General features: G+C 38.2%; 1 protein-coding gene across 2 annotated transcripts in view; it reads right to left on the reverse strand.

Annotated features, from left to right (window-relative positions):
• The window catches only part of ARAP2 (ArfGAP with RhoGAP domain, ankyrin repeat and PH domain 2), a 193,079-nt gene that overhangs the window by 50,853 nt on the left and 126,295 nt on the right, over positions 1–15,931 (reverse strand). For both annotated transcript variants that reach the window (XM_055138467.1, XM_055138468.1), the window contains exons 21-22: positions 13,002–13,214; positions 3,272–3,377 (exon numbers count right to left, since the gene is read on the reverse strand). In XM_055138467.1, coding sequence (XP_054994442.1) covers positions 3,272–3,377; positions 13,002–13,214 — 319 coding nt within the window. The remainder of the gene's footprint in view (positions 1–3,271; positions 3,378–13,001; positions 13,215–15,931) is intronic.

Here is a 15,931-nt window from a genome sequence, read left to right on the forward strand (position 1 = left end):
AGAGAGATGTGCTTGTAATGTGGTGCAAAATGATTGTGGGAATGAAGCCCCAAAGCAGGAATACAATGCAATATTAACAGAAACCAAGGGAGCCACATTGCAGCAGGTAGGATGCTTGCCTTGCAAGGCTTAGCTAGGTCCTATTCCCAGTACCACATGATCCCCTGAGTCTGCTAGGAACGACCCCTGAGCAGAGTGCAGACACAGCACTGAGCGCAGGCAGGTCTGGCCCAAAGAAACAAGGATCCTTTTTTCTTTTAATAAATCACGTGAGATGCAGTTACGAACTTGCAGACTTTCGTGATTACATTTCAGTCATACAGTGATCAAAAATCAAAACCACAACAAATAAACTTAGAGCAGAGCCTTCCAAATTCAGGGCAGGGAGTTGAGCAGAGTTTTCCAGAAATTACATACAACGTAAGGAAAGATGTGGCAGCATTTGTTTGTATGGTTATTCAAAATTAATATATTTTAAAAAGCACTTAATCTAAAAATCACACTTCTGGAAGAAACTATGAACAACTTTTTATAATGAAAGAGGGTAACAATGTAACCCAAACTCTGGGATACAACCTTTGCACAAAGAGTACTTAAATAATTCACATATGTAAATTCAAAACCATTTTTTAAAAAGACTACAGGCAATACCCCAATGAAAGGAAATTTATACTGACAAAAATGCACGAGATGAGTCCTTATCAGTGACTGCAGATACAGCATCTGCTTAATTACCTAATTACACTTGCAAACTTTAGAAATATATACTAAGCAAGAGAGATCATCTCCATCAAAGAAATAAATCAAGAATAAGTCAATAATACCTGTCAATAAAGAGCAGAGACTCTACTAGGTACAAGAAAAAGTGAGTCAACATGACAGCAATATATATGATAATGTTAGGAACTCATAATAAAATACCAAATTGCATAGCAGAGACAGAGTAAGTGCAATCATCGCATATGAGTTATAGGATGCAAAAGGAATGGCAACCTAATAGAAAAGAATGTTGTAATTGTGGACACCCTCTCAAAGCACTTCTGTATTTTTATTACACAACACTGTAAACATGTGAAAAATTTATCTGCCTGTCTGCCTGTTACTAGAACCTAAGCATCTCAGACACTGCTGATTTAATCCCACTGTAGCATGCAATAAATAGCTGGTGAATAGAAAAAGTAAATGTGAGTCATGGAGGAAGTGGCATTCTATCTACAGCAGGGACAGAATTAAATGTTAAATCAACCTGACCTTCTCCGAATTGACCTCTCAAAGTCTGATGACACAAGCGAGCACTCCCACCTTTCCTAAGATGCCCTGCAAACACATTACACCAGAGGACTCCTCACCTCAGAACTCTTTGCTTTCTGCTGCTGTCTTAATTCCTGACAAAGAATGCCTCGTATTTCCTTGTCTTCATTTCTGGAGGCACCAACACTCTCCCTTCTCATGTTGGAACTCCCAAGTATTTCAGATTCAGCTTGTAGAGTTTCTTTTCACTTGGCTCTTCTCATCAGAAGCCAAACTGATTGCTTTCTAATTATTTTTTTCTGCCTCTATTTGAAGTTTTTTTCCCAGCCAATTCCACTTCAGAGGTTACACAACTTATGTGATCAGGTTTACTCCATACCACTTTGTCTTAATTAAAATTCAAATGTTTTTCCTATGACCTACCTTCCTTTCACAACCTTCCGCCAGCCAACAAGCAGTCTCATCTCTTAGTATACCTATTTTCATAAAAAAAGCATCCCTTTGCTAATTTCTCTTATCAAGCTTTCATATCCAATTTGTACATACCTTTAAATCTGAAGCATCTCCTAGACCCCAATACACACTCCATCAAATACTCCTCTTTAATTCCATCTCTCCCCCTACAGTTCTCTATATGAAGGGCTGGAGCAATAATATAGGGGTTCGAGGCGACTCCTGTTCTACACCTGGCAATATGTGGTCTGAGGAAGCCCCCAGGCACTGCACCATGTAGTGCTAAAGGCCTGTGTGTGCCACTGGGTGGTCTGGAAAATCCCTGAAACCGCAGAGCCTGAGACACTTCAGATCCTCTGGCCCTTGCACTGAATGGCCTGGCTGATTGGCCAAGTATTACTAAAAGGGCACACCACCCCAGACTCCTGAACACAGCTTAGATAGATAAAATATAAAATATGCCCCAATGCCTCATAGGCACAGATTTAAATCTACGTAAGATACTTACAATAGTTGCATGGTGAAATAAGAAAATTAGTTTTAGAGTAATGGAGTTTACATGTATGAGAAGTAACAATGATTTGAGAGAGAGAGAGAGAGAGAGAGAGAGAGAGAGAGCGCACAAAAGAAATCAAAATCTGAAATACTTCTAAATACAGACTTCCAGCAGTAAGGCACTTTTAGTAGACTTTAGTTGAACAGAATTTGATTCAATATTTTATCCATGAATGAAGATACAGCAATATATTCCTTATCAGTATTCATACTTATAAAATGTTTGCAATAACTTCTGTTGCTAGCAACATAGGCAAACCTTTTTGTTTTATCTTAAATAGTTATTTTCAAACATCTTTATCCATCAGATCTCATTTCAGAAGTTACTGTTACAGTCCTACGCTCTAAATGAATGAACTTATGTGGGCTGACACAGAAATAGTTTACTATTAAAATCAACATTCAGACACTAAAATAGGAAGGTTAGATTAGAAAAAGAAATAATATACAAAGAGGTTTCAGTCAACTGTGAGAAAATGTTCAGGCATATTCTGAGTTTGGAGAATTCTAGAACCCTTCTTTCTATTCTCCAACATCCTTTTAAAAGGAGTTTAGAAATTCTTGCTTAAGGTATGGAAGGATAGTGTCTGATATTAAATTCTTAGATACTAAAAAGTTCTCATGATATTTACCTAAACTGTGTATTTTTGCTGTTCTTAGTGACATAACATTGCTGTACACATTTTTGGTTTAGGGGTACAATATTAAAACACTATACCTACTGATATTCATTCATCAAAGCATATGAAAAGCATCTTAATTATAGAGATGTTAGAATTATATTTCAGAGTTTCATTCTGAAATGATTTTTAAGGTACAGTAAAAGAAAAATCTGTAGTCACAGGAAAAAAAGTTATCCACAATACTTATTATTGAAGAAGTAATGACTCATTGGGATTATGTATACGTAACTATATATCATATCTAATGTGTATGTGAATATATAATATATGCATTATATATACACACACATACACGGCCTAGAAATGTTTGTGTTTGGGAATTCGCCTACCGGTAAAGATGTTCAATCACAGCTGCCAATGTTGCTCGGTTGACGCCTGGAAGAGTCCTTATAAATGCTCCATATTTTTTAATTCTTTCTTTGTCCTCTTGGGTATCTGAAGATTTAAAAAAAATCTTTATGTGCCTAAACTAGGATATAATATTATAAAATTTCCTTTACCTATACAGTAAAACAGTATTTGCAAGTACAATTCACTGGTGATACATTCACATTTTAACAAAAAATAGAAAAAATATTACTCATGCAAACATTATGTAGCTATATGCCAAAGTTCTTATACCTTATAATTAAAAGTAAAGCAATTTCAAAGTCCACATTTGCATTAAAAACTATTCTATTTTGTGGAACACTAAACCGTACCTAACAGGAAAAAAAATCTGGTAATAACAAATTGAAATACAAATTGATAAGATGCAACAAAAGTATTTTATCTCTGCTAGCACTATTCATACTCGAGACTTGCATCTGAAAAGTGAAATTTTAACTCTCTTTTTTCCTTGTGAAAAAAAGTGAGAAAAAGTCTTCTCCTATGAACCATCCCAGAGGTATTAGAGGTACATTATCCATGCAAAGGACTTTTAAGAGTCCTAGTATCTTCAATTCTTTAGGGAAGTTAAGTATGCAACAGATCAAATCACGTACGGGCTGTAATACATATGAAACAAAGCAGGATCAAGCTTCTGCCTCTGCAGTGGACACACGGAGGAGACACGGAGAGCAGGGCCAGAAGGAATTACTCTTACCCTCTAACCAAGAAGTGAAACATTGGAGAAACTACACCAATGCCCAATACCAGTGTTTCTCAACAGGGGGCAGTAACACTCCAAGGATACCCCAAAGATACTGCAGGTGAAAACTATGTAAATGAGGGGCCACAGCAAATATTGTGAAGCCAAGTGATAGGATGAGGATACACAAGTGGTTTGGTCTATCTAGTAGGTCATGAAACACACACACATATACACACACACGTATGTATACACACACATCTTCAAACAATAACTGTACTTTGTTTCCAAATAAAGGGGACTGAATTTATTTTACATGCCCTCTTAATTCCCAACAACCTTTGGAAACAAAATTCTTATTTCCTTCGTATGTAACTCTAGCTTACATAGTCAAAGAAAACCTGCAGCCAATTAATGATTCTATTAAAAAAATAAAACACTACTCTCTTTGTTTGTTTCTTTTGGGGCCTCACCTGGTGGGGTTCAGGGCTTACTCCTGGCTCTGCACTCAGGGATTCAGGGGACCAAAGGGGTGCCACGGATTGCACTGAACCAGCTCAGCAGTGTGCAAGGCAAGCACCCTAACAACTGCTCTGTTGCTTTGGCCCCAGGCACACAAAATTTTATCAAGAGCACTGCAATCCCTGGCAATGCAGGGACCTTTACAGTATGTGGTGTTTAAAGTGCCACACATTCAATCCCAGAACTGGTGACTTATCTGTATTTATTTAGGCTGCACACAAGATCTTCTAAAGTAAACATGTTCACATATCGGCTAAATTAGGCTAATAGGTAACAGTCTAAAAGCAAGAGCTTAAAAAAACATATTAAAAATATTCTTCAGGCACATAAAGAATTGTCTACCATCCCTTATATAGCACAAAGAATTGTCTACCATCCCTTATAGAGCACAAACAGCACATATAGTTCATATCCTTAAAATTTTAACAGGAGATGGTAACTACACCTATTCAATAAAATACAACCAATGCCACTATAACAAGAAATCGCATTAGTACAGACTACTGTCAGATAGTTTACAAGGAAAAAAGCAAATATTTTCAGTGAAAGGTTTAAGCGATTTGAAAGTAAATCATATTTCAGACCATACAGAAAGTGCAATGAACCCTTCACCTAATACAGAATTTCAGATCTCTCAATGGTACTAACTTGTGCTTTAACAGCGTTTGGAGAGGAAGAGAACACTGTTACAGCATGGCACCATAGCTTTTCTCATCTCAGGTGTACAGGACCCAAAGGAGCTCTGCTACAAGCTATGCTCACTGGGTGCAGTGAGCTCTGGTTAATCGTAATTAGAGTCAAGATGGGCACGTCTGGAAGTCAGTGCAGGATACAATGAATCTACAATTAAAGGGCTTGAGGGATCTTTGACCCATTGTTTAAATCCCTTTCCATGTAAATTCTCCAAGAATGAACATCCAGGGCACAGTCTCTCTACAAAAATCTCTCTCTCCACACATCTCTACATATCCCATCTCTGTCCATCTTCTTCCTACTACATTAATGGCAGTGAAGACTATGTCCATGGGGTTAACAACTTCAGAGAAAACATTTGTCATCGGTTGCAGGTATCTCATTTAAAAACCAAGATAATGAAATACTATACAGCTGTATTGAAGAATGAAATCCTGCAATTTGCCACAACTCGGTTAGAACTCGTAGCTAACATGTTGAACGAAGGACATCAGAAGAAGAGAGACAAATATCAGATGAAATCACTTATCTGTGGTATAAAATAACAGGACAAGGGAAAGTAAGGCATCAAGGGGGATACCTAGAGCACCCTGGAACCTAAACTACAGAGCTAAGGAGGATAAGGAAGGAAAAACAAACTGAAGGGGATAAAGGAAGAAGAGGCAGGTGGAGGGAGGCTGACAGGAGCCTCAGCACACTGGGTGTGAACAGGCATTGGGTAACTATATATCTGAACCAGAGAACCAACACAGCTGACAACAGAAGATCCAGACTACAGCAAGCAAATTTTAAAATGTGCCTGTCACAGAGACAGACTAGGCATGGAAGATGGGACGGGAAAGGGGATGACTGGTGGCGGGAAGCTGACACGGGTGACATATAAATGTTGAAAAGTTTATACCTGAAACTCAACTATGAATAACACTGTAAATCATGGGGCCTAAATTAAGACTATTTAAAAGACAAAATAAAACAAGATAAAATAGAGAGATTCAGCACATCTTCAAAGAGCATGATTTTCTTCAATATTTCACTATAATGCTAAGAAAAAATAACTCCAACCATTCTTAATTCAAGCGGCATCAACATGGTTATGTTCCAGTTTTCAAGACACTATTGATGACAATGTTAAAGATTTACTGTAGCATTACTTCTTGTTATAAATGACAGAAATATTAAGTAAGGGTTTACTCTATGCAGTGATGCTAAACACGGCTTCATGTTCTCTTGCTCCGATATTCTATACACAGATATTGTACAATGAGTTTTTCCTGTGTTAGAGTTTAACTTATTTGATAAATATCAAATTTAAAAAAAAAAACAACTTTTAAATTTTATAGTTGGGTTGTGAAAACCTTTCTTTAGCAAAAATTCTTGAGATACTAATATTTTTTTCTGAAAAAAAGTCCATTTTGGGGGGCCCCTTTGGCACAGTTGGTGCTCAGGTTTATTCTTGGCTAACACTAATATGTAGTGCTGGGGATTGAACCATGTTGGCGTGAGCAAGATAAGACCCACACCTGCTATACCATCTCTCCAGTCCAACACAGAGAAATTTTATGTAATGATTGTGTTGTAATATTATTTCAAATTAATTCATTCAAATACCACTTTATGTTTTAGAGTGAATAATTTACAAACAACGGGGCTGGAGTGATAGCACAGCGGGTAGGGTGTTTGTCTTGTATGCGGCCCACCCGGGTTCGAATCCCAGCATCCCATATGGTCCCCTGAGCACTGCCTGGAGTAATTTCTGAGTGCAGAGCCAGGAGGAACTCCTGTGCATTGCTGGGTGTGACCCAGAAAGAAAAGAAAAATTACAAACATCAGAAATAGTTTGTGGAGTCAAATTCCAAGGTCATTTTTTTGTTTGTTCCTTTGTTTGGTTTTTGGGTCACACAAAGTCACACTCACAGCTTACTTCTGGTTCTCTTCTCTGGGATCACTTTTTGCGGGGTTCAGGGGAAAATATGAGGTGCTGAAATTTGAATCCAGGTCAGGCACCTGCAATGCAAATTCCCTACCTGCTGTACTACCTCTCTGACCCCTCAAAGGCCATTTAAAAAAATCCTTAAACAATAAATATAAGGAGAAATAGGTGAGTAAGTTAAAGTAAAATTGGAAGATTGAAAAAAAATGAAAATTTGGGATGCTTCCTGAGGCTGCGGCATGGAAAGGATCCGTACAGAGCCGGTTTAAAGTTAGAACTGCGGGCGACAGGAAGATAGATTGACAACGCTAGTAACAGCCAACCTAGGAACCACCTTTCCTCCTCCTATCCAGGTACTGGCCCAGTGGGGGTGCTTCTTGGAGCTGTGGCTGCGAGTTATTCCTCTCCATATCCCATAAGAACTATAAGTTAGTCTGTTACGTGGAACTTTCACTAGGGCATCTTGACCACCAGAAACACATTAGGCCAAGAAGTCATTAGCCCTACCTCAATTAAGATTGCACCAAAACACAATAGGAACAGTGAGCATGAAAGTTCAAATCACACAGGTCACAAAAGTAAAGCAACGCAGAAATCCACCGGGCTTAGTGAGAGAAGAAGGAAGCCTAGGTGACTCAACCAGTAATAGTGACCTATACAACCTCTCTGACAAGGAATTTAGAAGGGAGCTATTCAGGATGCATAGGGAGCTAAAAGAAACAATGGAATGCACTGCCACTAAAATACAAGAGGATTTGAGAGCAGGAATGAGGAAAATGCAAACAAAATTACAAACAGAAATGACAGATATGAAAAACCTGGTAGGTGAATTGAGAAACTCGGTGGAGGGCTTCAGCAGCAAAGTAACAGCTGCTGAGGACAGAATCAGTGAGCTCCAAGATGAAGTGTACAGAATCTCCAGAAAAGAGCATAAAATGGAAAAGAGACTCCCAATCAGTGAACAGATGTCAAGAGAAAATTGGGATGAAGCCAAGAGGAATAACATAAGAATGATTGGAGTCCCAGAGGGACAGGAAGAAAATTGATGAAGAAACTGTCAAAGACATACATCATTTCTACAACACATGCGACCACAATCAGGAGGCCCTAAGGGTATGAGCTAGAAGAAATCCAAATAAAAATACCCCAAGACACATCCTGATCAAAATGACAAATACCTTGGACAGAGACAAAATTCTCAAAGCAGCAAGACCAAAGTAAGAAATTGCCTGTAAAGGAGCATTCTTAATATTGACAGCTGACTTATCTGATGAAACCTTCAGGGTCCGAAAACAGTGGTGGGATATAAGGAAAAAACTCAATGAAATAAATGCCTCACCACAAATACTTTACCCAGCTAGACTCTCATTCATATCAAAAGGAACAACACACAGCTTCACAGACAAACAACACATCAGAAACTTCACAGAGTCAAACCCACGGTTACAAGAACAACTAAACGGGCTACTTTAAGACAAGACATTATACCTCAAATATACCAAAATTTGGCAAAATAAAATGGGATAAAACCCGATAAAAATAATCTCTCTCAGTGTCAATGGGCTAAATGCACCAATTAAAAGACACAGACTGGAAGGATGGATTAGAAAATTGAACCCAACATTCTGCTGCCTGCAAGAAATACATCTGAACAGTTAGAGCAAACACAGACTCAGAGTCAAAGGCTAATAAACCAAATCAGAAATAAAAAGGTGGGCATCACAACAGAAACTACAGAAATTCAAAGGATCCTCAGAGATTACTTTGAGAAGCTTTATGCCACAAAACAAGAAAATCTCAAGAAAATGGGTAAATTCCTGGATTCATATAGCCTTCCAAGGCTGAACCAAGAAGACCCGGAACACCCAAATATATCTATCACCATCAAGGAAATTGAAACGGTAACAAAGTCTCCCCAAGCACAAAAGTCCTGGCTGAGATGGATTCACCAGTGAATTCTTCCAAATCTTTAAAGAGGACTTACTCCCAATCCTCTTTATGCTTTTCCAGGAAATTGAAGTATCAGAAACATTTCCAAACAGTTTCTATGAAGCAAATACCACCCTGATACCAAAAGCAGACAGAGATACCACAAAGGAAAAGAATTACAGGCCGATATCCCTGATGAGCACAGATACCTAAGGATTCTCAAAAAAATCCTAGCAAACAGAATCCATGAAGTCATCAAAAAGATCATACACCATGATCAAGTAGTATTCATCCTGGGAATGCAAGGATGGTTTAACATTCACAAGTCAATCAACATAATTGATCATATCAATAAAAAAATCATAGAAACCATATGATCATATCAATAGATGTAGAGAAAGAATTTGACAAGATCCAGCATCCATTTTTCATGAAAACTCTCAGCAAAAGCAGCATCAAAGGAACTTTCCTCAATATAGTCAAAGCAAGTCCCCAGAAAGCATCATTCTAAATGGGGAAAAAATAAAAGCCTTCCCTCTAAGACAGCACAAGACAAGATTGCCCCCTCTTGCCACTCCTATTCAATATGGTACTGGAAGTACTCGCCATAGCAGTTAGGCAAGAAAAAGATATCAAGGGCATACACATAAGAAAGGAAGAGGTCAAGCTATCACTATTTGCAGTTGATATGATACCCTACTTAGAAAACCCTAAAGACTCTACAGAAAAGATCCTAGAAACAGTAACTCTGTAAAGTGGCAGTCTAAAAAATCAATACCCAAAAGTCCATGGCTTTCTTATATACAAATAATGAAAGAGAAGAAAGAGATATTAAAAAAAACAATACCATTCACAACAGTTCCTCAGAAAATCAAGTACCTCTGAATCAGCTTAACCAAAGTGGTGAAGGACCTATGCAAGGAAAATCACAAAATACTACTTCAATAAATAAAAGAGGACATTAGAAAATGGAGACACATCCCCTGTTCGTATATAGGGAGGATTAACATTATCAAAATGGCAATACTCCCCAAAGCAGTACACAGATTTAATGCAGTCCCTATCAGGATACCCATCACATTTTTCAAAGAAATAAACAATATACTCCTGAAATTCATATAGAACAATAAACGCCCACAAATAGTTAAAGTAATCCTTGAGAAAAAGAAGATGAGTGGCATCACTTTCCCCAACTTCAAACTCTACTACAAAGCCGTACTAAATAATACAGCATGGTATTGGGCTAGAAACAGACTCACAGACCAATGCAACAGAATTGAATATTCTGTCACAAACTCTCAAATATATGACCACTTAATATTTGACAACAGAGCAAGAAATGTGAAGTGGAATAAGGAGAGTCTCTTCAACAAGTGATGCTGGGAAAACTGGATAGCTATCTGCAAAAAATGGACTTTGACCTCTGTCTAATGCCAGACACCAAAGTCAGATCAAGGTGGATTAAAGACCTCAATATTAGACATGAATCCATGATACATGGAGGAAAATGTCGGCAGAACCCTCTACGCTACTGAAGTTCAACGGATGAAACATCACTGACCAAGCAAGTGAAAACAAACATAAACAAATGGGACTACTTGTAACTAAGCACCTTCTGCACTTCAAAAGAAACAGTGACTAAAATACAGAGAGCGCCCACAAAATGGGAATTTACCCAATACTCATCTGATAAGGGATTAATATCCAGAATATACAAGACACTAGTAGAATTGTACAAGAAAAACACCACCAACTGCATAAAAAAATGGGGAGAAGAAATGAACTGAAACTTCCTCAAAAAAGAAATACAAATGGCCAAAAGGCACAAAAAAAATGCTCCACATTGCTAATAATCAGGGAGATGCAAATAAAAATAACAATGAGATATCATCTCACACCACAGAGACTGGCACACATTCAAAAGAACAAAAGCCACCAGTGCTGGCATGGATGTGGGGAAAAAGGGACGCATTTTCACTGTTGGTGGGAATGCCAACTAGTCCAGCCTTTTGGGAAAACAATATGAACTTTCCTTAAAAAACTAGAAATTGAGATTCCATATGACCCTGCAATACCATTTCTGGAAACATATTTCTAGAGTACAAAAAAAGCACAGTTGAACTGCACCTATATGTTCACTGCACCACTGTAAACAATAGCCAGAATCTGGAAAAAATCCGAGTGCCTGACAACAGATGACTGGTTAAAGAAACTTTGTACATCTACACAATGGGATACTATGCAGCTGTTAGAAAAATTGAAGTCATGAAATTTGCTTACAAGTGGATGGACATGTTAAGTATCATGCTAAGTGAAATGAGTCAGGAAGAGAGCGACAGACACAGAAGGACTGCACTCATTTGTGGAATATAAAATAATATGATATGGGCACCCAAGGACAGTAGACACAAGGGCCAGGAATACTGCCCCATAGTTGGAAGCCTGTCTCATGAGCTGGAGGAGAAGGCAGCTGGAATAAAGAAGGGATCACTAAGTCAATGATGGTTGGAGGAATGTTTCGGAATGGGAGATGTGTGCTGAAAGTAGATAAAGTATCCGTATTGTAGAGTGTAATGCCTATAAGTAGAGAGAGTATGGGAGAAACTGTCTGCCATGGAGGCAGGGTGAGGGTTGGAAAGGGGGGTATACTGGGGACATTGGTGGTGGAGAATGTGCACTAGTGGAGGGATTGGTGTTTGATCATTGTATGACAAACTCAAACATGAAAGCTTATAACAGTATCCCACAGCGATTCAATAATTAAAAATTTTAAAAAAAGTATTTGAAACAATTACTTGAATGGCTGGAGCGATAGCACAGCAGGTAGTGTGTTTGCCTTGCATGTGGCCGACCCAGGTTCAATTCCTCCGTCCCTCTCAGAGAACCCGGCAAGCTACCGAAAGTATCCCACCTGCAGGGCAGAACTGGCAACCTACCCATGGCAATATGCCAAAAACAGTAACAGCAAGTCTAACAATGGAGACATTACTGGTGCCCGCTAGAGCAAATTGATGAGAAACGGGATGACTGTGATACAGTGATACTTGAATGTATACATGAAAAATGTTTTTTTATTGATATTGTATGTATATGAATCGTAGGTATTAGGAGAAAGTTAAAGAACACATAAAAAAGAAAATAGTTATACTAAAATATTATAAGCAAGATATACTTAAAAGTCTTATTGTTGCAATTTTCATAAATGAGTTATTTAATTAATAGATATAAATGTAAATACGGTTTAGCTGAAATCAAAATGATCCAATGAAGTGATTTAATAACTTGTATGGGGTCATTTTCTAAATAGGTTTTCTTACAGTGTAGCAGAGCTATAATTTAGAAAAAAACGAAGGTCAAAAAGAAAAGTCTGATTATATATTCTAAAGAGAAAGAATAAATAGTAGGAGAAACAGAAAACAACTATGCAGGGATATCTTATAAAAACAATCTCATTTTAAACCCTTTGTTTTAATTTCAATGAGAAATTAATAGCACAGATTTGTCTATAACAGTTCCCAATTTGAAGAGTATTAAAGAATCTAACTCTAACTGCATAAAACATCAGAAATTACTTATATTTACATAATTGCTGTCAATAGCCATTATGCACATTGCTCTTTGCAATTAACAATTCAGAGCATCAAAGTGATTTTTTAAAGTCTATGTGTGAAATTAGAAAACAACATATAGGGCTGGAGCAATAGTACAGAAGGCAGGGTGCTTACCATGCACATACATAGCTGACCAGTGTTTGGTCCCTGACAACCCATATCATCCCCCCAGTACTGTTAACAGTAATTTCTGACTATAAAGCCAGCAGTTACCCCTGAACATCACCAGGTATGGCCCCAAAACAAAAGGAGAAAGAAAAAAATGAAAACAACTTATATTATCTTCTCTGTTCTACATATATTACCTAAAGCAGAAATCCAATAAGGATACAGCTCCTTAGTAAGAACGGCGTCATCAATGTCAGAGAGGAATCTTTTCAGTACTCCCGTCACATCTTCAAGCTGATGTTTTCCAGCCCTCAATTTAAAACTTCTTGCATCTTTTTTAAAACTTTCCAGGAGTTCGCTTATGTGCAGAGGATCGCCATTCTTTTGATAGATATATTTGTACCCTAAACCTATTAAGAAAAGGAAAGTTGCATTAAAAAGTCTCATATCAGAATTCACTTTGCATATTAAAAATGATTAAATGCTAAGCAAAAGAAAATCCTCATCATGATTTGATTAAACTAAAATGAAGCCATCTTTAGATTCAAATACATACATTTAATATAAATGCTCTCTAGATAAGTGTGTGTGCGCACATACACACACACACACGCCACATATTAAATAGACAAGTAATCTACAAGGGATTTCATCTCCTGGCCCATTTTCTATTTCATCTCCCAATCCCAATGTGTTCTTTATCTTGTTTCACTACTTCAACACAGGGTACTGTCTTCATTCTGGTCCTTTTCAGTTCATACACTTGCTTTCACAGCACATTAAAAATAAAAACCAGATATCACATCACATTGGTTTTTAATTAAGATACTGCTCTCACAACTGTCCCATTCTTCCTTTCCCTTCATTATTTTGTGCACACAAAGCCTCACCACCTTGTTATAACTCACTGCCCGTCTCTGTTCAGTTTCCCAGGCTATCCTGCCAACGATGACAATACCTAAAAGAGAGGCCTGTTGGTATTACCAAGGCACTGAATCTCTGTGGCTTCCCACTGCTCAGAGGGCAAAGTTGGAAGCTTTTATTACATTATACAAGACTCCATGTGAATCCCCCTAACCCTCCCATCTGCTCCCTCTTCTCAGGCTGAGCTCTGGCTACATTGAACTAGTCAAAGTTCTCTAAGCAGAGAACTCCCTCAGGACTCCTCCTGGGTACACACAATTCCCTCCTAATGAGCTCAGATTTTCCCTGTAGCACCATGCTGCACCATAAAGCCTCAATGACCTCCTCTGTGTGAAATTACCAACTCCTGAACCTCTGTACCAAACAACTTGCACAACTGAAATATAACTGTCTGCCTACTTGTTTATGTTTGATCCCTAAATGTATATACTCTTAAACACATGTCTTATTCTTTGGGTGTATCCTGCAGGTACACAGCACATAGAATAACATCAAGAAATAATGCTCTCTAACTGTAAGAATTAGCAAATTCTATTTTTTAAAATCGACGAGTTTCTGACATAGTACGCTGTTGATTCAATTTTCAATAGCTAGCACTCAAAATGTTACTGAAATGTGAAATACACTGAATTGTGTTCAATAACACAATTTTAAGAAGCAAGCTCCCGGAAGCGCGTGGCTGCTTTGCGGCTACGCAGTATCTTATAGCCTACTTCTCCCTCTGGGAGAAATTGGCAAGCTAACCAGAGTTTCCTGCCCACATGGGAGAGCCTCGAAAACTCCCCATGGTGTATTCATATGCCAAAACCACTAACAAGCTGGGTCTCATTCCCCTGACCCTCTCAGGGCTAGGATGAATGGAGATGTTACTGAGACCACTCAAGAAATTCGACAGTCAACGGGATGATGATGAACACAATACTATCTACATGAATTTTGACAAGAACAATCATAATTCATTCAAATATTAAAACTTAAAAAATATATAATTCAAACAAGTCAAGTTCAAATCCTGACACAAGAACAAACCAAACCAGAAAAATGAACTTAATGAAAAGGGTTGGTCCTCCAGTTGAAAGCCTGCCCTCAGTGCGGGGGATAGAGGAGGGAATAATATCACAAAGATACTTAGAAATGATCACTCTGGGTAAGAACAGTGTGCTGAAAGTAGGTAAAGGGACAAACACAATAACTTCTCAGTGTGTGTACTGCAAACCATAATGCCCAAAAGCAGTGGGGAGATGGGAGGGAGAAAGAGAAGGAGAGGAAGGGGGTGGGGGAAGCAAGAGGGGGGAGGGAGAGGACGAAAGGAGAGTGGAGGGGAGAGGAAGGAAGAGAATGCCTCCTGAAGAAGGGGGTATCAGAGGAAAGTAGGGACATTGGTGGTGGGAAATGTACAATGGTGGAGGGATGAGTGATGGAATATAGTATGACTGAAACCTGATTATGAACAACTTTGTAACTGTGTATCTCATGGTCATTCAGTTTGTTTGTTTGTTTGTTTTTTAAGGACTTTATGAGAGCCAGAGAGAAAGTACAGCTGCTGAGGCACTAGCTTCGCATATGGCCCAGATCCCATGAATGGTCCCCTGAGCAGTGCCAGGTATGGTGCCCAAATAAAAAACAACACAAAAAATGGTCTTTTAGTTTTAAGGGAATGATGGTTTAATGCTGATACTGACACTGAAATTTGTGGTAATGAAGCCACATTCAAGAATCACTGATGGAACATGGCACCATCACCTTGTTAAAGATACAATGTTACCATGCCACACCCAACAAGAAGATGTAATATCCCTCCATCATACTGACTACAGTATATACTTCACTACCTTCCATACACTCCCCACAACTCCCCTCAGAAATCTTGGTCCTATTTTCAGAATCAAAGGGTTTGTTTTAATTAGACACTGTCTAGTCTCCTGCTATGTGTCTTTAAATTTCATACTAGTTAAAACATTTAGGTTTTCCTTTCTCTGACAAATTTAGCTAAGCTTGTCAAGGACAAAGCAAAATTTCATCATGTCTTATAGCCAAGCAGTTTTCTGCTTTGTACATATGCTCCCAATTTTTTATCTACCCATATTATGGGAATTTTGGTTGTTTCCAGATCTTGGCTCTATTGTGCATTTCTTTTTTGGAATCAGTGGTTTTATGTTCTTGAAATAGATGCCTGGGGAAGGAAGTGTTGGATCATTTGATA

This window comes from Sorex araneus, chromosome 5 (genome assembly GCF_027595985.1).
Source record: "Sorex araneus isolate mSorAra2 chromosome 5, mSorAra2.pri, whole genome shotgun sequence".
In the NCBI taxonomy this organism is placed as follows: Eukaryota; Metazoa; Chordata; class Mammalia; order Eulipotyphla; family Soricidae; genus Sorex; species Sorex araneus.